General features: G+C 45.6%; 1 protein-coding gene across 3 annotated transcripts in view; it reads left to right on the plus strand.

Annotated features, from left to right (window-relative positions):
- The first annotated feature begins 479 nt into the window (after nt 1–479).
- Nucleotides 480–23,666, plus strand: part of pde8a (phosphodiesterase 8A) — a 124,378-nt gene continuing 101,191 nt past the window's right edge. For 2 of the 3 annotated variants that reach the window (XR_005941435.1, XM_041174879.1), the window contains exon 1: nt 480–834. Coding sequence is in view for 1 of the 3 variants with exons in the window: in XM_041174879.1 (XP_041030813.1) it covers nt 589–834 (246 nt within the window). In the remaining 2 variants the exon portion in view is untranslated. The remainder of the gene's footprint in view (nt 835–23,666) is intronic. The other variant, XM_041174880.1, reaches the window with a different exon arrangement.

Consider the following 23,666-nt stretch of genomic DNA (forward strand, 5'->3'; position numbering starts at 1 on the left):
ATTGTGTCCAATACAGTATCTCTTTGAGTATAACTCTGATCCACACAGTCATTGTGTCCAATACAGTATCTCTGTGAGTATAACTCTGATCCTCTTTAATTTTTCCGCCTCGGCTCCGGCGCCGCCAATGTCCAATCAGAGAGGGATTTGCATTGACGTCAGCGTAGGTCAGAGGTGAGGCGGACCCGAGTGAGAACCCGGGTCCCACACGCGGGAAGCGACAGAGTCGGCGGAGCGGGTTCGGGGGATCGGAATCGGGATCAGGAGCCGCCGCGAAGTCTCTGAGCGGGATCGTCGCCCCCCCGGGAGCGGCGCCGGGGCCTGTCCCCGGGGCCATGAGGCGGTGAGCGGAGCCCCCGCTCCTCCTGTCGCCGGGGGCCGGGCTCCGGATGGAGTGAGACCCCGGCGGGGAGAGTTCAGTACCCCCCCCCCCCCCCCCCCCCCCGCCCCCGCCGGTGCCGCTTCCCCCCCTCCCGCGCTCCCCGGGCCGGCTGACCATGCTCGGCCGCTCCCGGGTGTGAGGTGTGACCGGGCCGGGGCCGGGCCTGGCCGGGGCCGGGCAGGGGAGGCTGGAGCCGGCCGCTCACCATGGGCTGCGCCCCGAGTATCCATGTGTCCCAGAGCGGGGTGGTTTACTGCCGGGACTCGGACGGTTCCAACTCCCCGCATCAAACCACCGCGGCCTCCCAGCAGAGCGGAGCCCTGGCAGGCTTCCTCATCAGGACAGAGCGCTCCAGCTCCGGCTCTGGCTGCCGGCCCCTGGCCAACAAGGAGCAGCGGGACCCCGGCCACAGCATCCAGGAGGAGAGCCAGGCCAACCGGAGCCGGGCCAAGGTGAGGGGGTGGGGGGGGGGGGGGGGGGGGATGTGGGGTGGGGGTGAGGGGGTGGGGTGGGGATGTGGGGTGGGGGTGAGGGGGTGGATATTGGAGGTGAGGGGAGGGGGAGGTAGGGATTGGGGGTGAGGGGGGGAGCTGGGGGCGGGGGAGATGGGGGGTGAGGGGGGGGGGGGGATGGGGGTGAGAGGGGGAAGGGAGGTATGGCTGGTGGGAGTGGGGATTGGTGGCGATTGGGGTGGGGGGGGGGGTAAGGGATGGGTGGGAATTGGCCACGAGGGGTTGGGGTGGGGATTGGCGCTGGGCTCTGGGGAGTGAATCCCTGGCTTGGAGCTGTTAACTTTTCTGCCCCGTTTCTGGCTCTTGAAGGAATCCTTCCATTCGGCCCCTCTTTCTAGGGATACCTCTGCCAGTCCCCTGCCAGAAAGGGGGAAAGATAACCTATATCCAGGATCTTCTCCTATCTGCAATACCCTGTGTGCTGAAAATCATAGAAAATCCCTATACGTGGAGCCCCTCTGATGTCTTGGATTCCCCTGTGTCCGGAGGGATGCTTCTCTCCTGGCCCCTCTCCATTTTGTGGAGCCCCCTTCCCCTTCCCCATTTCCCAGGTTGTATTCTGCACCAGTGTCCCACAACAGCCCAGTACTGGGTTGGCTTTTGTTCCCCTGATACCATCAGATGGATGACAGGAACTTGTCAGAATTTTTGAGTAACAATCCCACCCACATTGCCCCTTGAAAAGTGCCCACGCAACTAGAACTTGTTTTCAGTTGATTTCAGAGATTAAAGTTTGTTTCCTTAGTTTAAATATAAATTCAAGCTTTGATTGGGGTTGAGTAAGATTGTTTTTAGTCTTGTCTGTAGACTTGGCACGAGAGCAGGGTCAATGTGTTTGTTCATGGGAGTATTGAGCTCTATTTTAAAAAGAGACTTTTTAGTTTTTTACTCAAGTGTGTGTTTATTATAGTAGGTTTAATTTTAATTTGTGATCTTTGCTCTAGTTTCAGAATGGGCTGTAGGATTATTTGGCAGATCTCTTTATACAAAGCCTTATTATACAGTTGCAAAATTTGAATCCTTCATGCAAGCAGTTCCTTTTTGTACGTATTAACCATTAGTGGATAAACATTGTCATCAGTCAGTGCCAGCAATAATCTACAGACATCCATGCTTGGGCATTATTTTTCTGAAGTTGGTTTTGATTGGGGGTTGGGAGTGGGTCAATATTAGTGAGGAGATGTGATGAACTTGCTCTTTGAACAATGCCATGTTAGCTTTAAAATTCATTTCTGATTGATCCAGTTTCTTATCAAGTTGTTGGTTTTTGCTTGATCTTTATTGATAGCCACTTTGAATTGTAAGTTGACTTGATGCCAAGGGCCTTTTACCAGTAATTCCCATTCATAGACTGGTTAGGCTGAATGGAATGTTTCTGGGCTCTAACATTTATATTTATATAATGCCCTGTGTCCACATGTCTCAAACGTGGAACACATTTAATTTTGGAGTGTTGTGATGGTTATCCAGACGGTATTTCCAATGAACATTTTTGTACTGAAATAGGTTAATCATTTTTGACAATAACAGTTTGAGCTGTAGTTTATTATAATGAAGGGAGAAACTTAGATGATTTTTTAAAATTTAAAGACTATCAGTTTTTCAAATTGCAAACAGTTAGCTTTCCCAGTCTGAGGATGGTACATTGCCCAAGAGGCCACCAACCAATAGTTGGTGTGGTCTGATGTGCCACAGTGTAACAGAAAGGCACAGTCCCTGCATTCTACTTGCTGTTACACCACAAAAAATCTTGAGCCTTATTGCAAAGTGCCTTCAGTTCTTGCGCTGTGGATGTGAAGTACTATTTTCCTATTCCTGTTGATTTTTGCTGGCTTTTGAACATTTGTTGTTACAAGGCACCAAAAGGATAATGCTGGTTTCATTGTATTAAACTTAAGGTTGAAACATGAAAGAGGCGTTCATGGCACTGAAGCTGCTGCCTGCCCCATTCATGGGCCTTTGATCAATTTTGTGATCTGGTTGAGCAGTACTGGATTTGGATATTGTCCTAATTTGACTGTCCAGCATCAGTTCACATCACACCAAGTGGCAGCATGGTTAACTGCATAGTAAAGCTTTCGCCATGATGCTCCAACAATCTTTCTTAACCCCAACCTTTGGAAAACATTCCCGTCTCCTCTGCTGCCAACCTTCAGCCGTCCTGCCCATAAAATGGAAAAGGTGTGAAACTTGCAGATGTTGAATTTCAGAGGGTCTTGGGTGTGCTCAAAAAAGGGACACAAAGTTAACATAGAGGTACAGCAAACAATTAGGAAGGCAAATGGCATGTTGGCTTTTATTTCAAGGAGTGCAAGAAAAAAGAAGTTTTGCTACAGTTGCCCAGGGTTTTGGTGAGACCACACCTGGAATACTGTGTGCAGCTTTGGTCTCTACGTTTAAGGAAGGATATACTTGCACTGGGGGCGTTACAGCAAAGTTTCATTAAATTGGTTCCTGGTACGAGAGGGTAGTCCTATGATAGGCTGAGCAAATTGGGATTATATTCCCTGGAGTTTAGAAGAATGAGAAGCGATCTCACTGAAATCTACAACATTCTGAGGGGGCTTGATAGGGCGAACGCTGAGAGGTTGTTTCCATTGGTTGGGGAATCTAAAACATGGGGACACAGTCTCAGGATAAGGGGCCAATTATTTAGGAGTGAGATGCTAAGAAATTCTTTCATTCAAAGGATTGTGAAGCTCTGGAACTCGCTACCCCAATGGGTTTGGATGCCCCATCGTTGAATATATTTAAGGCTGGGGTGGACAGAGTTTTAGTGTCTTGGAATCGAGGGATATGGGGAGCAGGTGGGAAAGTGGAGTTAATACCAAAGATCAGCCATGAACATGTTGAATGCTGGAGCAGGCTCGAGTGGCTCTATGGCTCACTCCCTGCTCCTTTTTGTTCTTATGTCTCTGCATGAGGTTGGCATTTCAGGACACTAGAAAGGCAGTTGTACGTCCCAGAAACTGGGTTTTGACACTTCCGCTTTCTTTCAAATAGGGTGTACTTTCTGGGGAATTTTGTCTCTTCAGATTCAATTAAGCCCATAATTCCAAACATTTAATTTTTCCAGCTTAGTGACAGTGCACCTTCTATTTGCAAGTTGCCTTCTTCCAAAACTTGTGTTCTGTAATTAGCTGCTAGGAGGTGTGGAAAATCACTGAACACCCCTTTTTCCTGTGGTCTCCCTCATGACAGTTTGATTGGCATTGAGCCAGGGGGTTGCAGGAACACCTCACTTGGCATAGTGCATTAACACTTATAATCCAATCACTGAGAACTTATGTCAGTTTCAACAGTCAATGGATTGTCTACTCAAGGGCTGGCTAAAGACTGGCCAGCCCTGTGGATCTGATGGCCTGCATTCTAGGGCCGCAAAGGAATTGGCTGTAGAGATGGTGGATGCATTGGTTGTGATCTTCCAAAACTCCCTAGATTCTGGAAAGGTACCAGTGGATTGGATAACTGCAAATGTAACACCTCTATTCAAGAAAGGAGGGAGACAGAAAGCAGAAAACTCTAAGCCAGTTATTCTAACATCTTTCATTGGGAAAATGCTAGAATCCATTATTAGGGTGGTAATGACAGGATGTTTAGAAAATCATAATACAATCCGACAGAGTGAACATGGTTTTGTGAAAGGGAAATCATGTTTGACAAACTTATTAGAGTTCTTTTGAGGGTGTATCAGGCAGGGGGCAGATAACGGGGTACCAGTAGACATAGTGTATTTCGATAAGGCGCCACATAAAAGGTTGTTGCACAAGATAAGAGCCCATGGTGTTGGGGGTGATATATTAGCATGGATGTAGGATTAGCTAACAAGAAACAGCTGGGATACATGGGTCATTTTCAGGTTAGCAAACTGTAACTAGTGGAGTGTCGCAGGGATGGGTGCTGGGGTCTCAACTATTTATGATCTGTATTAAGGGGACTGACTATTGTAGCCAAATTTGCTGAAGGTGCAAAGATAGGAAAGCAAATTGCGAGGAGGTTATAAAGAATCTGCAAAGGGATGTAGATAGGTTAAGTGAATGAGCAAAATATTGCTAGTTGGAGCATAATGTAGGAAAATGTGAACTTGCCCGTTTTGGCAGGAAGAATAGAAAATTGGCATTTTTTCAACGTAAAGAGTCTGCAGAATGCTACAGTACAGTGGGATCTGGATGTCCTTGTACATGAATCGCAATATATATAAGGCTGAGTTAGATAACCTTATGATCAACAAGGGAGCCAAGGGTTATGGTGACAGGCGGGAAAGAGGAGTTGAGGCCATAGTCAGATCACCCATGACCTTATTGAATGGTGGAGCAGGCTCGAGGGGCCAAATGCCCTACTCCTCCTATTTAAATTATATTATCAATACACTCATCAATTTAATATCAAATATCTTAATGGATTCAGCCTGGGGGACAGTTCAATGGGACTGTCTTAGCTGCTATGTAGTAAAGAACTGGATCCCTGCTATACATGATGGGATAGCCTGGCAGCTTCTCTGTAGCTTTTAACATTGGCTACCTTCTACACGTTGTAGCAGGAGCTGGGCACACTGATGTACTTTTGTAAAACAGTGTGATGCTATTGGCTATCTCATTAGTTGTTGTGAAGCATTCCATGAGGTTTTAATGCATCTTATTAGAACTGCATCGGAAAGACCATTCCAATGGCCAGTGAGCCTTTACATTTTTATTATTCATTCATGGGATGTGGGCTTCGCTGGCTAGACCAGCATTTATTGCCCATCCCCAGTTGTCCTTGAGAAGGTGGCAGTGAACTGCCTTCTTGAACCGCTGCAGTTCATGTGGCATGGGTACCCCGACAGTGCTGTTAGGAAGGGAGTTCCAGGATTTTGACTCTGGCAGTGGAGGAATGGTGATATATTTCCAAGTCTGAATGGTGAGTGACTTGGAGAGGAACTTCCAGGTGATGGTGTTCCCATCTATCTGCTGCCCTTGTCCTTCTAGATGGTAGTGGTCATGGCTGTTGAATTCCTGCAGTGCATCTTGTAGATGGTGCACACTGCTGCTACTGTGCGTCAGTGATGGAGTGAATGCTTGTGGATGTGGTGCCAATCAAGCAGGCTGCTTTGTCCTGGATGGTGTCAAGCTTCTTGAGTGTTGTGGGAGCTGCACTCCAGGCAAATGGGGAGTATACCACCACACTCCTGACCTGTGTTTTGTAGATGGTGGACAGGCTTTTGGGAGTCAGGAGGTGGGTTACTTGTCACACAATTCCCAACCTCTGACCAGCTGTTGTAGCTACCATAGCTAGTCCAGTTCAGTTTCTGGTCAAGGTTAACCCCCAGGATGTTGACAGTGGGGATTCAATGATGGTAATGCCATTGAACATCAAGGGGCAATGGTTGGATTCTTTCTTGTTGGAGATGGTCATTGCCTGACACTTGTGTGGCGCGAATGTTACTTGCCACTTGTCAGTCCAAGCCTGGATATTGTCTAGGTCTTGCTGCATTTGGACATGGACAGCTTCAGTATCTGAGGAGTTGCGAATGGTGCTGAACATTGTGCAATCATCAGCGAACATCCCCACTTCTGACCTTATGATGGAAAGAAGGTCATTGATGAAGCAGCTGAAGATGGTTGGGCTGAGGACTCTACCCCGAGGAACTCCTGTGGTGATGTCCTGGAGCTGAGATGACTGATCTCCAACAACCACAGCCATCTTCCTTAGTGCTAGGTATGCTTCCAACCAGCGGAGAGTTTTCCCCCGATTCTCATTGACTCTAGTTTTGCTAGGGCTCCTTGATGCCACACTCAGTCAAATGCTGCCTTGATGTCAAGGGCAGTCACTCTCACCTCACTTCGGGTGCTCAGCTCTTTTGTCCATGTTTGAACCAAGGCTGTAATGAGGTCAGGAGCTGAGTGGCCCAGGCGGAACCCAAACTGGGTGTCAGTGAGCAGGTTATTGCTAAGCAAGTGCTGCTTGACAGCACTGTTGATGACCGCTTCCATTACTTTACTGATGATGGAGAGTAGACTGATGGGGCGGTAATTGGCCAGGCCGGATTTGTCCTGCTTTTTGTGGACAGGACATACCTGGGCAATATTCCACTTGGCCAGGTAGATGTCAGTGTTGTAGCTACACTGGAACAGCTTGGCTAGGGGTGCGGCAAGTTCTGGAGCACAAGTCTTCAGAACTATTGCCGGAATATTGTCACAGTCTATAGCCTTTGTACTATCCAGTGCCTTCGACTGTTTTTAGATATCACATGGAGCAAATCAAATTGGCTGAAGACTGCATCTATGATGCTGGGGACCTCCGGAGGACCATCCACTCAGCATTTCTGGCTGAAGATTGTAGCAAATGTTTCAACCTTATCTTTTGCACTGATGTACTGGGCTCCCCATCATTGAGGGTGGGGATATTTGTGGAGCCTCGTCCTCCAATGAGTTATTTAATTGTCCACCACTATTCGCGACTGGATGTGGCAGGACTGCAGAGCTTAGACATGATCTGTTGGTTGTGGGATTGCTTATCCCTGTCTATCACTTGCTGCTTATGCTGTTTGGCACGCAAGTAGTCCTGTGTTATAGTTTCACCAGGTTGACATCTCATTTTTAGGTATGCCTCCTGCTCCTGGCATACCCTCCTGCGCTCTTCATTGAACCAGGATTGATCCCCTGGCTTGATGGTAATGGTAGAGTGGGGGGATATGTCGGGCCATGAGATTACAGATTGTGTTGGTGTACAATCCTGCTGCTTCTGATGGCCTACAGCGCCTCATGGATGCCCAGTCTTGAGTTGCTAGATCTGTTTAAAATCTATCCCATTTAGCTTGGTGGTAGTGCCACTTAACACAATGGAGGGTATCCTCAATGTGGGCGGGACTTTGTCTCCGCAATGACTGTGCAGTGGTCACTCCTACCGATGCTGTCATGGACAGATGCATCTGCAGCAGGCAGGTTGGTGAAGGTGAGATGAAGTATGTTTTTTCTCTTTTGGTTCCCTCACCACCTGCCGCAGGCCCAGTCTAGCAACTATGTCATTTAAGGCTCGGTCAGTAGTGATGCCACTGAGCCGCTGTTGGCGATAGACATTGAAGTCCCCCACCCAGAGTACATTCTGCGCCCTTGCCACCCCCAGTGCTTCTTCCAAGTGGTGTTTGACATGGAGGAACACTGATTCATCAGCTGAGGGAGGACGGTACGTAGTAATCAGCAGGAGGTTTCCTTGTCCATGTTTGACATAATTTCCAAGAAATTCTATTAATGATTTCGCTGTGCATTGGGTAAAGTTGGAATTCAGAAGATTAAACACGGTGTCTTTCACAAACCCTAATGATCTGTCACATTTCATAGACCATGAATCACTGGTCAAAGGTGGTCACTTTTTCAGGGATTACTGTGAATAGTTAAGGTGAAATTGAGGCAAAAAGAACAATTTACAATGGAAAATCAGTGATTATTGTGTTGATCCCAACTAGGAGCTTTGTGTCCCCTCAGTATCGCTTTATATAAGTGTAGGTAATGGCTGCAAGCCATTGGAAGGGCATAATCTTGTGAGTTACTATCAATTTGCCCTGAACCTGTGGCATTTACTCTAAAGAAAGACCTACATTTATATAGTGCCTCATACTTCTCAGAAATGCCCCAAAGAACTCCCTATATTATGAGTTTTTGTACTTTGAGTGCGGTCACTGTTAGACAAGCTAAGGATTAATCATAATGCCATTACGTAGAGTTTATTGTACAGCTAGTAGTTGAAGGGTATACAACTGTGCAGCTAACCTGTGTAATAAACCAAAACAAACACGTCATACAGAGACGCAGGTTGAGTTTGTCCAGTAGGAACTGGTTCTGGGTTCTTGAGTTCCCAGCCTAGTAAGGAAGCTCCTTCCTTGCAGTGTGTGTCTATTTTTACTTTCTATCTGAAGCAGATGTAATGAAAAATGTAACTATTTTTAGCATATCAGTGCATCAGATTTTGAAGTAACCATGTTTTTTTTCTGTGGGAGGATTCTGTTAAATCCTATGGGAATCAACAAATCTTGATCCCTACTCTTCCTCAGATTTTCGTTCCTATATTGACAATTTTGTAGCTATTTAAACAAACTCTTCAGCTTTTTAATTGGTTTAGAAAACAATTCCTGATGGAGATGTGTGCTGTTAATGCCAGTGCGTAGAATACTCTTTCACCTGAACCTAGTGTCAGCAAAGCGCACTCCTGAGGTCATATATACAATGAGTTGGATGTACAGCCACATGCAGCATTCCTAACAATGTGCTTAAACCCCCAGCATCACTGTGACATTTCCACTTCCCACCTTGCGAGCCAAATGGTCCTTTTGAGCAAGATTATCAATTTCAGAATGAGCCCTGGGCAGTTTTGAACCCATTCCCTGGGAGCTAGATTACAATTATTCCAAATTTGCATTCAGGATCTTTCCCTCTTGCAGACTAGAGACTTATTATCGATCACATTAGTTAAAGGCTCTGCCACTCACCTGGTTGGTAGTGGGTTTTTTAAAACAGAGATATAGACCTTGTAATACTTGGATGAAGCACCATTGAGGGAATCCACTATGGCTAATTATTGAACCTAGTAGATAGGGGAGCTGAATGGCTGAACAATGCCTGGATTTTCAATGATAGAGTTGCACTACACCAACTGCCCCAGGAAATTCTCAAAAGCAGATTCACACCTCTTCATAACCAATATCATCAATTTATTACCCAACCCCACAATTTGGAATGTGAAGCAACAAGTACTAATTCATTATTTTGCATGCGAATTCTTGATGAGCTTTGCTCTTCAGATTACAGCTGGTCAGATGGCTCACTCTGGTCTTTTTGCATGTGTACGTTTGTAAGTTCAAAGATCATCTGGTTAAACAGCAACTTTCATAAGCAGTTATTACCTATTAGTGCTGTCATCCTGAATGGATATGTGAATCATTTGGACAGTGATGTCAACACCGACTTGTCCCATACTGCAGCTTATTGCTGAGCATGGGTATGGAGTGCATGGTTTCCAGTCTGAAGTGCATTGATTTATATCTTTCACATTAATTTAGAACATTAATGTCCCAATCCCCTGCTCGTTCCCCATAGTCCTGTACATTTTTTCCATTCAAATGTTAGTTCAATTTTCTTTTTAATGATCCACTGAATATGTTTTAGGCATTGCATTCCAGATCACAACAACTTGCTGTGTTGCCCTAACAGGAAACCTCACAGGTTACTAATAAAGCATGGCAACAGGTTAAGAATTCCTGAGTTCAACTCTCAGTCACCAAAGTTATGACTCAAATGAAGCCTGAATGACGTGTAGGGAGATGATTGTGTGTCAAATTCTCACTAAGGAAATGGGTCAGTGCATCATTGCAAAAGTGAATTTTGATTTAAAAAAAAATAATTTGATTGCTGTCTACGTATTCACTTGATTTCTGATGGGTAGATGCACTGATTAAATTCTCTTTGGTTTATGGGCCAGATTACACCGTCACCTTGTGCAGAGTTATTTATGATTACTGCAGCTTGCTCTTCCATTGAGTAATTGTAGCCAGTGTTGGTGTTAATTTGGTAAACACCCACTAGTGAGAAATGTGAAAATACACAATCAGCATTCTCCCACGTATTTGTGATAAGTGGATTTTGATGACTGACTTGCAAGGCAATGAATAATGGTGTGCTTGTCTGAGATGTTCTAGGTCATAGTTTGGTCAGTGGATTGAGATGTTGGGATTGGTTTACTATAAATAGATGTGTCTTGGATAGCAGGGAGATATGATAAATCTCTCAACAAGTGAGGCTTCCTGTAACTCGAGACATTCCCTCCGATATTTCATCATGCTGCTCAACCCTGACATTTTATTTCTAACCCTCGATTTTTACAACTTTATATTTAATGAGTTCTTTTAAATTACAGAAAATCTGAAAAAGCTCTGTGTAATTCTGACACCAACATTGTAGCAGTTATTGTACATGAAAACTATTTCCTATTGTAAGGGGGAAGAGCTTTGCCACACATGCTAATTGGGAACGGCCCCTTGGATTAATGTTTGCTTCAGTTTGGATCAGTTTGATTGACCCCGAAACCTCCAGCTATAATAGGAATCCCTCAATGATCTGAATGAACAACATTTATTCTCTTCCTCGTCAAGACCAGAACAGCCTCCCCCTCTTGGTGAATTTTTTTATTGAAAAAATACTTTATTCATAAAATATCTGGAAGAACATTACAAAACATTTCTAAATTGCAATCACAAAAGGTACAATCAGATTCAACTTTTACACATGGATCACGAGGTGCTTCAATACAATCAATGAATATTACAATCATTTCAATATGGTCATTACAGACAATCAGACAGTGCAATGGTATTGGAGTTATCAATATACATCATGTTGCACTCTGAGGTGCTTCAATACAATTATAATACAATTAGTATTCAATGCATACATTCATTGTGAGCCGTACAGCCCGAGGGGTCTATACAATTCCCAGCCCCTCGGTGCACTATGGCAGAAAGGTCTTAGACAGTGACCTTTCCCCATTGCGTCTTTGTGGCGGCTGCCCCAAGCTTTAGTGCGTCCCTCAGCACGTAGTCCTGGACCTTGGAATGTGCCAGTCTGGGGACAATCCTTTGCACTGGAAGACCAACAAGTTTCAGGCAGACCAAAGAGTGTCTTTCACCGAGTTGATGATCCTCCAGCTGCAGGTCTGGATGATGTGTCCCAGACTGCTGAGGGAGGCAAGGGAGGAGATCACAGGGGCTCTGACCCAAATTTTTAATTCCTCTCTGGCCACGGGAGAGGTGCCAGAGAATTGGAGAACAGCTAATGTGGTTCCGCGATTTAGGAAGGGTTGTAGAGATAAGCCAGGGAACTACAGGCCAGTGAGTCTCACGTCAGTGGTAGGGAAACTATTGGAGAAATTTCTGAAGGAGAGTATCTATCTCCACTTGGAGAGGCAAGGTTTGATCAGGGATAGTCAACATGGCTTTGTCAGAGAGAGGTCATGCCTAACAAATTTGATTGAATTTTTTGAGGAGGTGACCAGGTGTGTAGATGAGGGTAGTGCAGTTGATGTAGATTATATGGATTTCAGCAAAGCCTTTGACAAGGTCCCACATGGGAGACTTATGAAGAAGGCAAAGGCACATGGGATACAGGGTAATCTGATAAGGTGGATTCAAAATTGGCTTAGTTGTAGGAGGCAGAGGGTGATGACAGAATGATGCTTTAGTGACTGGAAGCCAGTGTCCAGTGGCGTACCACGGGGATCTGTTCTCGGTCCCCTATTATTTGTTATTTATATAAATGACATAGATGACTATGTGGGGGGTAGATTAGTAAGTTTGCGGATGACACAAAGATCGGCTGGGTGGTTAACAGTGAGGTTGAGTGTCTTGGGCAACAGGAAGATGTAGATGGGTTGGTCAAATGGGCAAATAAGTGGCAGATGGAATTTAACCCTGAAAGATGTGAGGTGATACACTTTGGAAGGAGTAATTTGACAAGGAAGTATTTAAGGAATGGCATGACACTAGGAAGTTCTGAGGAACAAAGGGACCTAGGCGTGTGTGTCCATAGATTTCTGAAGGCGGAGGGGCATGTTAGTGGGGTGGTGAAAAAGGCATACAGGACACTTGCCTTTATCAATCGAGACATAGATTACAAAAGTAGGGAGATCATGTTGGAGTTGTATAGAACCTTGGTGAGGCCACAGCTGGAGTACTGTGTGCAGTTCTGGTCGCCACATTATAGGAAGGATGTGATTACACTGGAAAGGGTGCAGAGGAGATTCACCAGGATGTTGCCTGGGATGAAACATTTAAGTTATGAAGAGAGGTTGGATAGAGTTGGGTTGTTTTTGTTGGAGCAGCGAAGACTGAGGGGGGGGCGACCTGATCGAGGTGTACAAGATTATGAGGGGCATGGACAGGGTGTATAGGGAGCAGCTGTTCCCCTTAGTTGAAGGGTTAGTCATAAGGGGGCATAAGTTCAAGGTGAGGGGCAGGAGGTTTAAGGTGGATGTGAGAAAAAACTTTTTTACCCAGGGGCTGGTGACGGTCTGGAATGCCCTGCCTGGGAGGGTGGTGGAGGCGGGTTGCCTCACATCCTTTAAAAAGTACCTGGATGAGCACTTGGCACGTCATAACATTCAAGGCTATGGGCCAAGTGCTGGTAAATGGGATTAGTTAGGTAAGTCAGGTGTTTCTCACATGTCGGTGCAGACTTGATGGGCCTCTTCTGCACTGTGATTTGTCTAAGTGTGTGTCCCTAGGAAAGCCCGTAGAGCACAGAGTCCTGTGTCACAGAACTGCTCGGAATGAACCTCAACAGAAACCACTGCATCTCTCTCTAGACCTTCTTTGCAAAGGCACAATCCACAAGGAGGTGAACAACGGTCTCGTCCCCACCACAGCCACCTCAAGGGCAGCATGTGGAGGGGGTGAGGCTCCTGGCATGTAAGAAGGATCTGTCAGGGAGGGCCTTTCTCACCACCAGCCAAGCTACATCTTGGTGCTTGTTGGAAAGTTCTGGCGACGAGGCATTCTGCCAAATGATTTTGACAGTCTGCTCGGGGAACCATCCGACAGGATCCACCCTCTCCTTTTCCCACAGGGCCTGTACGACATTACGCGCCGACCACTGCCTGATGGACGTGTGGTCAAAAGGTAAATTCTTCCATGAGGGACAGGTGGTACGGCACAGCCCAACTACTTGGAGCGTTCTGCGGCAGCGTGGCCAGACCCATCCTTCGCAACACTGGGGACAAGTAGAACCTCAGCACTTAGTGACACTTGGTGTTTGCGTACCGAGGGTCCACGCACAGCTTGATGCAGCCTCACGCAAAGGTGGCCAGGATGAGGGCGATGTTGGGTACGTTTTTTCCCGCCTTCTAGAGGCTTGTATATCATGTCCCTGCGGACACGATCCATTTTCAACCTCCAGATAAAGCGAAAGATGTCTCGGGTGATCGCCACTGCATAGGAGTGTGGAATGGGCCAGACCTGTGCCATGAACAGTAACAGTGAGAGTGCCTCACACCTGATGACCAGGTTCTTACCCGCAACAGTGAAGGGGACAAAGGATCGGTCATCCCAGTTCCCAAAAAACATGGTCTCGCTCTTCCCACGATTTACTTTGACTCCTGAGGCCAGTTCTAAGTGGTCGCAGGTGTGGATCAGTCTGCACACTGACAGCAGATCCGAGCAGAAGACGGCGATGTCGTCCATGTACAGGGAGGCTTTGGCCTGAGTGCCTCCATTGCCTGCAATCGTCACTCCTCCTATTCCCAGATCCTTCCTGATGGACTCAGCAAAAGGTTCCATGCAATACACAAACAGAACAGGGGAGAGAGGGCAGCCCTGCCTGACTCCAGATTTAATAGGAAAGCTATCTGATTCCAACCCATTGATTGAGACTGCGCTACTGATGTTAGCGTAGAGCAGTTGGATCCAGTTGCAGATTCCCTCCCCAAACCCCATTTTGAAGAGCACATCCACCATGTAGGTGTGCGATATCCTGTCAAAGGCCTTCTCCTAGTCCAGGCTGATCGGGTACACCCTTGTGCTGTACATAGGCAATCTTACCACTGAGTAGCGCGAGGCTGTCAGAGATCTTCCTGCTGGGCATAGCGCAGGTCTGGTCAGGGTGGATCACCAATTCCAGAGCGGACTTGACCCGATTGGTGATGACTTTGTACAGAATCTTATAGTCCACATTCAACAGTGAAATGGGTTGCCAATTTCTAATTTCCTCCCTTTCCCCCTTGTGCTTGTAGATGAGGGTGATGAAGCCTTTCTTCATGGATTCTGACATGCTGCCGGCCAGAAGCATACCCTCGTACACTTCTAGCAGGTCTGCACCGATCCAGTCCAACAGAGCAGAATACAACTCAGCCGGCAAGCCGTCGCTTCCAGGAGCCTTACTCTTGTCGAAGGACTCAAGGATCTTAGTCAGTTTGTCAGGAGTTAGTGGTTTGTCCAGGATCTCCTGTGTACTGTCGTCTTAAGACCTCCGTGATAGAGGACAGGAAGGACTGGGAGGCCGTGCTGTCTGTCAGCTTCACATCATACAATCCAGCATAAAAGGATTTGTTAAGAGGCAGCATGAGCAGGTTTTCTGGTTCAAAGTTGGAAAAGCAAAGTGGATCAGAGCCATTTACCTCCCTCATCCCCCTCTCTCTGTCATGCTTGTGACTGGTGTCTTGTGGTTTGTTTCAGCTTGCCCAGTCCACTGACCAGCCCTTTGAACCAAAAGATCAATTTGTTCCCCTTTAGTACCAGCCACCACTGGTTAAAATTAATGTTTGTCTTTGTTTAGCGTAAAGGTGGTTTAATTTTTAAAATATTCTAGTGCTGCCATCATCTTGCAACATTCAATATTTCAAATTAACTTTTGTGTTAATAAATTCTGAACACCTTGTTACAGGAACAGGCTGATCCTCTCTGCATTTAAATAAGACGGTGTATGTAATAACTGAGCCAGCATGTGTTAAATGAGCAAACCATCTAAAAGTGACCTCAGTGTTCCACTCTTAAACTTTTTTGCAGAAATAGAGAAAGAAAACCAACTCTAGAGTGAAAGGAAGGAGAGGTTAAATGATGAAAGGGATGATGGTGCAAGGCAACAGGGGGCAGTATTAAAAGAAACAAGGTGGGTCCGGAGAAGAAGAAAATGACAAGAGCAGAATCATTATCAACAGCAGCGCTCTGAACAAATGGGAACAGTAGTTATGATGTGAAATGGTTGAGTTCAGTGTTGAGTCCAGAAGGCTGTAAAATGGCTAAGCAACGTGATGTTCCTCGAGCTTCAGTAGAACAGTGTTGGAGGCTGAGGGGAGGGGAGGAGGAGGGAGGAGTTGGGGGGGGTGGGGTGGATGGGGGCACCTGAAGCTCGGTCATATTTGCGGACTGAATGGAGGTGTTCTGCAAAACAATCAGCCGATCTGCCTTTGGTCTCCCTAGTGTAGAGGAGGCTGCATTTTGAGCAGCGAACACAGTCTACTTAATTGAAAGACTCAAAGTAAATTGCTGTTTGATCTGGAGGGAATGTTTGGGGCCCTGCATAGTAGAAATGTAGGAAGTAAAATAGAAGGTGCTTTAGGATGATGTTGGGTGGGTTGAAGGGGTTCATAGAAAAAATAAAGCCTTTACAATTCTGGGAGGGAATAGGAAGAATGTGCTTGGTGGTGGCATGGTCCTGGAGGTGCAAGAAGTAGCAGAGAATGATCCATTGAATGTGGTGGCCGATAGGGTGGAAAGTGAGTACATGAGCCCCAATGTGGTTCTGGGGAGGGCTAGAGGGGGCAAGAACTGAAGTGCAGGAAATGGGAAGGACATGCTCAAGGATCCTGTTAACTACTGTGTAGGGGAATTTGTGGTTCTGAGAAAAGGAAGATGTATCGGTTGTACTAATATACAAGCTGGCGGTGCCAAAACCGATGTGATGGAGGTGAGAAAGCTGGAAGAATAACAGGAAGATGGGAATAGGAGGAAGTATATTCAAGGTAGTTGTGGCTGTCAGTGGGCTTAAAAGTTGTTGGTCAACAGGCTTTTCTCAGAAATGGAGAAGTCAAGGAACAAAGAGTTTGGGATGGACCTTGTGAAGGTGAGGGATGGAACTAGAAGCAAAATTGATGAAATTTTCTAGTTCAGCCAAAAGCAGCATTGATACAGTCATCGATATACTGGCAAAAGAGGCAAGGGAGAGGGCCTGAGTAGGGCTGGAACAAAAAACACGTCCTAGGCTTAGCTGGGGCCCATACAAGTTCCCATAGCAACACCTTTTGTTTGGAGGAAATAAGTAGAGTCAAAGGGGAAGTTGTTCAAAATGAGAACAAATTGAGCTGAGCAGAGGAGGGTGGTGGTTGGTAAGGACTTGTTGGACCTCTGGTCAAGGAAGAAGCGGAGAGCCCTCACACTGCACTGAGGGGGCAGATGGATGCTTACAGGAACTCGACATTCATTGTGATAGTGACATAGTTCAGACCAGGAAATCGGAAACTGTTAAGTGGCAAAGGGCATCAGAAGAATCGTGGACAAAAACTAAAATACCTGGAAAAACTCAGCAGGTCTGGCAGCATCTGCGGAGTCAGTCCGGAAGGCTGTAAAGTGCCTAGTCGGAAGATGAGGTGCTATTCCCCCAGTTTGTGTTGAGCTTCACTGAAACAATGCAGCAGGCCAAGGACGGACATTTGGGCATGAGAGCAGGGTGGAGTGTTGAAATGGCAAGCAACAGGGAGGTCTGGGTGATGCGGACAGACCGAAGGTGTTCTGCAAAGCAGTCACCCAGTCTGTGTTTGGTCTCTCCAATGTAGAGGAAACTGCATTGGGAGCAGTGAATGCCGTAGACTAAATTGAGGGAAGTACAAGTGAAATGCTGCTTCACTTGAAAGGAGTGTTTGGGCCCTTGAACGGTGAGGAGAGGGGAAGTAAAGGGGCAGGTGCCTTGGGAGAGGGTTGAGGTGTAGGGGGTGATGGAGGAGTGGGCCTGTGTGTCCCGGAGGGAACGATCCCTGCGGAATGCCGATGGGGGGGTGAAGGGAAGATGTGTTTGGTGGTGGCATCATGCTGGAGTTGGCGGAGGATGATCCTTTGAATGCGGAGGCTGGTGGGGTGTTAAGTGAGGACAAGGGGGACCCTATCATGTTTCTGGGATGGAAAAGAAGGTGTGAGATGCACGGGAGATGGGCCGGACACGGTTGAGGGCCCTATCAACAATTGTGGGTGGAAAACCTTGGTTAAAGAAGAAGGAGGACATGTCAGAGGAACTGTTTTTGAAAGTGGCATCATCAGAACAGATGCAACGGAGGTGAAGGAACTGAGAGAACGGGATGGAGTCCTTACAGGAAGCAGGGTGTGAGGAGCTGTATTCGAGGTAGCTGTGGGAGTCGGTAGGCTTGTAATGGATATTGGTGGACAGTCTATCACCAGAAATTGAGACAGGTCAAGGAAGGGAAGGGAAGTGTCAGAGGTGGCCCATATGAAAATGATAGAGGGATGGAAATTGGAAGAAAAATTAATAAATTTTTCCAGGTCCCGACGAGAGCATGAAGCAGCACCGAAGTAATCATCAATATACCGGAGAAAGAGTTGTGGGAGGGGGCCGGAGTAGGACTGGAACAAGGAATGTTCCACATAGAAGAATCGTGAATGTCAGTGGAAGAGGCTGGATAAGGGGAGAAATATTAGAGTCTGGCATTTCTGGACTTGCGGCTTGATGTGATCGATTAACCATCTTGGCCCTTGTGCTGTATGATTTAAATTCATATCTGTGCTTTGGAAAAGTTTAAATTACAACTGAACTTTGTTATTTCACAGGGAGCAGTTGCTCTAGTTTAGGAATCTTTCGAGCATCTTTGAAATCTTGACTCGTAATAAAATTGCTGAGTTCAAGCAGCTTTACCTCTCAGTGATTTATCATTGCCATAATTACATAGGAACAAGGAGTAGGCCATTCAGCCCCTCATGCCTGCTTTGCCATTTAATAAGGTCATGGCTGAGCTGTTACTAACCTGAAACCTGCATCCCACCTACCCCTGATAACCTATCACCCCCTTGCTTACCAATAATCTACCCACCTCTACCTTAAAAATATTCAAAGATTCTGCTTCCACAGTCTTTTCAGGAAGAGAGTTCCAGAGACTCGCGGCCCTCTGAGTGAAAGAATTTCACCTCAACTCTGTTTTAAATGTGTGACCCTTTATTTTTAAACAGTGACACCCCCCCAGTCCTAGATTCTCCCATAAGAAGAAACATCCTTTCCACATCCACCTAATTAAGACCCCTCAGGATCATGTATGTTTCAATCAAGCCTCCTCTTAGCCTTCTAAACTCCAGCGGATGCAAACCTAGTCTGTCCAACCTTTCCTCATAAGACAACCTGCCCATTCCTGGTATTAGTCTGGTAAACCTTGTCTGAACTACTTCCACTACATTTACATCCTTCCTTAAATGAGGTGACCAGGACTGTACACAGTACTTCAAATGTGGTCTCACCAGTGCCCTGTACAACTGAAGCATAACCTCCCCACTTTTGTATTCAATTCCCCTCACAATAAACAATAACATTCTATTAATTTGCTGTACCTCCATACTAGCCTTTTGTGATTCATGCACTAAGACACCCAGATCCCTCTGAATCTCAGAGGTTTGCAGTCTCTCACCATTTAGATAATATGCAGTTTTTGAAGTGCTGAATAGTATTGCTTTACGTGATTGACCATTGTAATGTTGGGTGCAGTGAGCTGATGTTTGCAGGGTCCCTGCTTGAAGAGTGAGTTGTATACTGGTACTTACTGGAGAGCACAGAAAATTGCTCATATTGTCATTAATTGAGGGTGATTTTGTAACTTGTGGCTTTCACAAATGATCTGTCACCGTAACTTGTGTTCTGCATTGAACAGATAATTGTGATATACAAGAATATCATTGAGGTGCTCTGATTCCAGCATAGCCTGGTTGGGCTGAATGGCCAGGTTTTGTGTCAAAAATCCTAGAATTATATAGATTAATTGAGATTTGGGAGTGAATTGCTACCAGTAATTGAGCCCAGCAATTCCTATTATATTGCTACATTCAAGAGGAATATTATTGTTGTTAATAGCCAGCCTTTGATTAGATTATCACACTGTAATCACTTGCAGCTAACTGTTTTAGTCTCTATAACCTCTTGCTCTAGAGCAAGAGCAAACCTCTTGATTAGACTACACTGCCAATTCTCCAATTATTTTTTGTAAACTGTGCATGCATAACTGGCTCTGACTTCGTGGGATCTCTCTGTTCAGAACCATTGTACATGTGGAATATTTGAAGAGTGATATTTGTCCGATGAAATCTTGTCCATATTAGGAACACTGAAATGTTCCCAACAAGAGAGAATCTAACCATCGCCCCTTGACGTTCAATGGTATTACCGTCACTGAATCCTCCACTATCAACATCTTGGGGGTTACCATTGACTAGAAATTAAACTGGACTAGCCATATAAATACTGTAGCTACAAGAGCAGGTCAGAGGCTAGGAACCATGTGGCGAGTAACCCACCAGCTGACTCTCCGAAGTCTGTCCACAAGGCACAAGTCAGGAGTGTGATGGATTACTCCCCTCTTGTCTGAATGACTGCAGCTCCAACAACGCTCAAGAAGCTTGACACCATCCAGGACAAAGCAGCCTGCTTGATTGGCACCCCTTCCACAAACATTCACTCCATTACTGAAGCACAGTAGCAGCAGGAATTCACCAAGGCTCCTTAGACAGCACTTCCAAACCCACGACCACTACCATCTAGGAGATCAAGGGCAGCAGATAGATGGGAACACCATTACCTACAAGTTTCCCTCCAAGCCACTCACCACCCTGACTTGGAAATATATCGCCGTTCCTTCACTGTCACTGGGTCAAAATCCTGAAAACCCCTCCCTAACATCATTGTGGGTGTATCTACACCATGTGGACTGCAGCGGTTCAAGAAGGCAGCTCACCATCACCTTCTCAAGGGCAACTAGGGATGTGTAATAAATGCTGGCCCAGCCAGTGAAACCCACATCCCATGAATGAATTAAAAAAAAATAAGGTGGTGTTCATGGAGATTTTCATTTGGTCCTTGGTTGAGCTGTAAACCCTAGAAGGAAGGACTCTGTGGGAAAAGCAGTAATAATTACAGCTTTATTTTTAAAGTTCAAGGAAATGTCAGACTTGATTATATTTAAAGAGGCATCTCATGATTTAAAGCAAGATGTTCTCTTAAAGGGGCAGTTAGCTGCTCCTTTTTAAAAGAAAATGTTTTTTACGTTGAAAAATTGGAATTTGTATTGGAGCTATGGTGGATCAGGCTAAATGTGAAATGAAAACTTGCATGGTCCAGAATAAAATTGGATTATGTTCATTTAGTGTATCAAGCGCCATTATTCATTATCAATGTGTGCTGGCATCTGCTGACCCAGTCAATCCAAAGCTATGAGCTGCGTACTATCGAATATTAGCTAACAGATTATTCTAACATAGCAATCCAGTTATCTAAGCAACAGTTACTAATCTTTGGCAGAAACTAATCTCACAAACTCACTGTTGCTAGATCTAAGGCATGACTGTTGCAGCTTGTGTTGTCTTAGCTTCCTACAGCTTGCATTGGGTAACAAGAGCAGCAGGGTTTAAATAAGAGGGTCAAGCAATGACAATGAATGTGCGTGACAGTAGAAATGAGGGGTGCTTGTTAATTTAAGCAGCATTTGCCTGATATCACCCTGGAGCAAAACACTCATACCGATACTAAAGTTATTGTTTAAATCCAGAGAGGTAGCCCAGGTGAACAAGTTATGTTGATGTTGCTAACGACACTGAGGTTAACATGAGTGAGCTGTTCTCACACAACTAATACCCCACTTATTCCTGGTCCTCCTGCTCTGCAGAAGTTGGATTTCTTTTAAAACACAAATTACCTGTTTGTTGTGTGGAAGAAAAAAAATCTCTCAAAAGTCACTTTTAAAAAAGACTTGCATTTATATAGTGCCTTTCATGCCCTCCAACCATCCCTGTAAAGTACCTTATAGCCAATGAGGTACTTTTGCAGTGTAAAGTAGAAAACACAGTAATTAAATTGCAGGGAACAGGCTCTAACCAAGCAATATGATAATGACCAGATAAAATGTTTTTATGGTGAATGAGGGATAAATATTTTCCAGGAAACCAGTGTTAACTTCCTCCTTGTTCTTCAAAATAATGCCATGGGAACTTTAATATCCACCTGAGAGGGTAGACGGGGCACCTGTTTAATGTCTCATCAGAAAAACACCTCCAGCAGTACTACACAGAAGCGTTGCTGTAGATTTTTGAGCTCAAGTCTCTGGAGCGGGATCCACAATCTTCTGACTTGGGTGAAATGCTACCAACTGAGCCACGACTATTATAAGGGCTGATTCTAAATAAAAGAGGGCCTATTCTGGACTGCAGGAGGTCGGGTGGAGGTGCAGGATGACCTGCCCTGGGATATGGTCTTTGTAACTGCCTGTTGGTGCATCACACCAGTGTCTTTTTTAGATTCTGACTGACTTGTGCATCTCTAGCAGTTTGAGAACCACTGTGTTAGAACACACAGACTTTCATTACTTGCGTCTGATAGTTCCAGTTATATTTCCTCAACTGGTTCTTTAACCTGTCTAAGCATGCTATGCTCACTTATTTAGGCCACTGAATTGTGACTGTTTTTAACAAGAAGTTAATGTCACCGTATCTCACAGGCATTGCATTGAACTGGGTTTATTTGCCTGGCACTCTGGCCATGTGTATCTGTCATTCAAGTTCCCAGGGAGGTACAGTTCCAGTTTGCTCAGTAACAACCTGAATAGAAATGGATTTGGTGTCTAAATTACCCGAGAAAGGAAGAACTTGTGTCAGGTGAGGAAAACATGGGAGAGAGAGTCCACATGTGTTGAGACCAATCAACCAGTCATATACCTACCATCTGAAAACTCTGACCGGCTATTGAATTTTTATCCATTCACGAGATGCGCATGTCATTGGCTAGGTCAGCACTTATTGCCCATCCTTGATTGCCCTTGAGAACTGCTGGAGTCCATGTGGTGTAGGTACACCCACAGTGCTGTCAGAGAGGGAATTCCAGGATTTTGACCCAGCAACAGTGACGGAACGGTGATATATTTCCAAGTCAGGATGGCGAGTAGCTTGGAGAGGAATTCCAGGTGGTGATGTTCCCATGTGTCTGCTACCCTTGTCCTTCTAGATGGTAGTGGTCGTGGGTTTGGAAGGTGCTGTCTAAGGAGCCTTTGTGAGTTCCTGCAGTGCATCTTATAGATGGTACACATTGCTGCCACTGTGTGCTGGTAGTGGAGGGAGTGAATGTTTAAGGTGGTAGAAGGGGTGCCAGTCAAGCAGGTTGCTTTGTCCTGGATGGTGTCAAGCTTCTTGAGTGTTGTTGGAGCTGCACTCATCCAGGCAAGTGGGAAGTATTACATCACACTCCTGACTTGTGCTTTGTAGATGGTGTAGATGGTGGACAGATTTTTGTGGGTCAGGAGGTGAGTCACTCACCACAGGATTCCTAGCCTCTGACCTCTTGTAGCCACAGTATTGAAATGGCTAGTCCAGTTCAGTTTCTGGTCAATGGCAATTAAGATAAGGGTACGTTTGAGGGATATTATTCACAGCCTAGGGCAAAACTGTCCTTCATGCTGACAATGTCTAACTTGATGTGACACATACATTAATTGCTGGATTAAGGGCCTGACTAATATTATTATTTATCCACCAAGGACGGACACTGGTATCCAGCTTTTATCTGAAGGGTTGCTATTGTGCTTGTGTCATCAAATGTTTGTGTCAATTACTGGGAGCTTGCACCTGTAATCTGCGGCCGTCACAGGCTTATACAGTCATTTAGCAATATGTGGCACGTGAGACTGATTAAACACTTGAGAGTTGATTAATCCAGATTGAAGGAGCAGCTGTTTTGGACTGTGTAGGAGATGGGGAAGGGGGATCGATCGCTGATCACCTGATAAGCTAGATCCAGTGACGAGTGAGTGATGTAAATCCACCTTGATTCACATTGTTTATGTAAATCCACGTTGATTCACATTGTGCTGAAATGTGACGTAACTGTCAGGAGAGTATGTCACAGATTACACTCTGCTACCTGCGTTCCTTTAAGTTACAATATCCTAATTAATAACCCTTTCCCCCCGCCAATCTGCATTGTCCTTTTTTTCTCCTTCCCCTTCTGTGTCCTTTCTGAAAACTGGTTCTCTTGGTTTCAGTGGTTAACATCTTAAAGTGCCTATTA

The sequence above is a fragment of the Carcharodon carcharias genome, chromosome 26 (genome assembly GCF_017639515.1).
Source record: "Carcharodon carcharias isolate sCarCar2 chromosome 26, sCarCar2.pri, whole genome shotgun sequence".
Lineage (NCBI taxonomy): Eukaryota > Metazoa > Chordata > Chondrichthyes > Lamniformes > Lamnidae > Carcharodon > Carcharodon carcharias.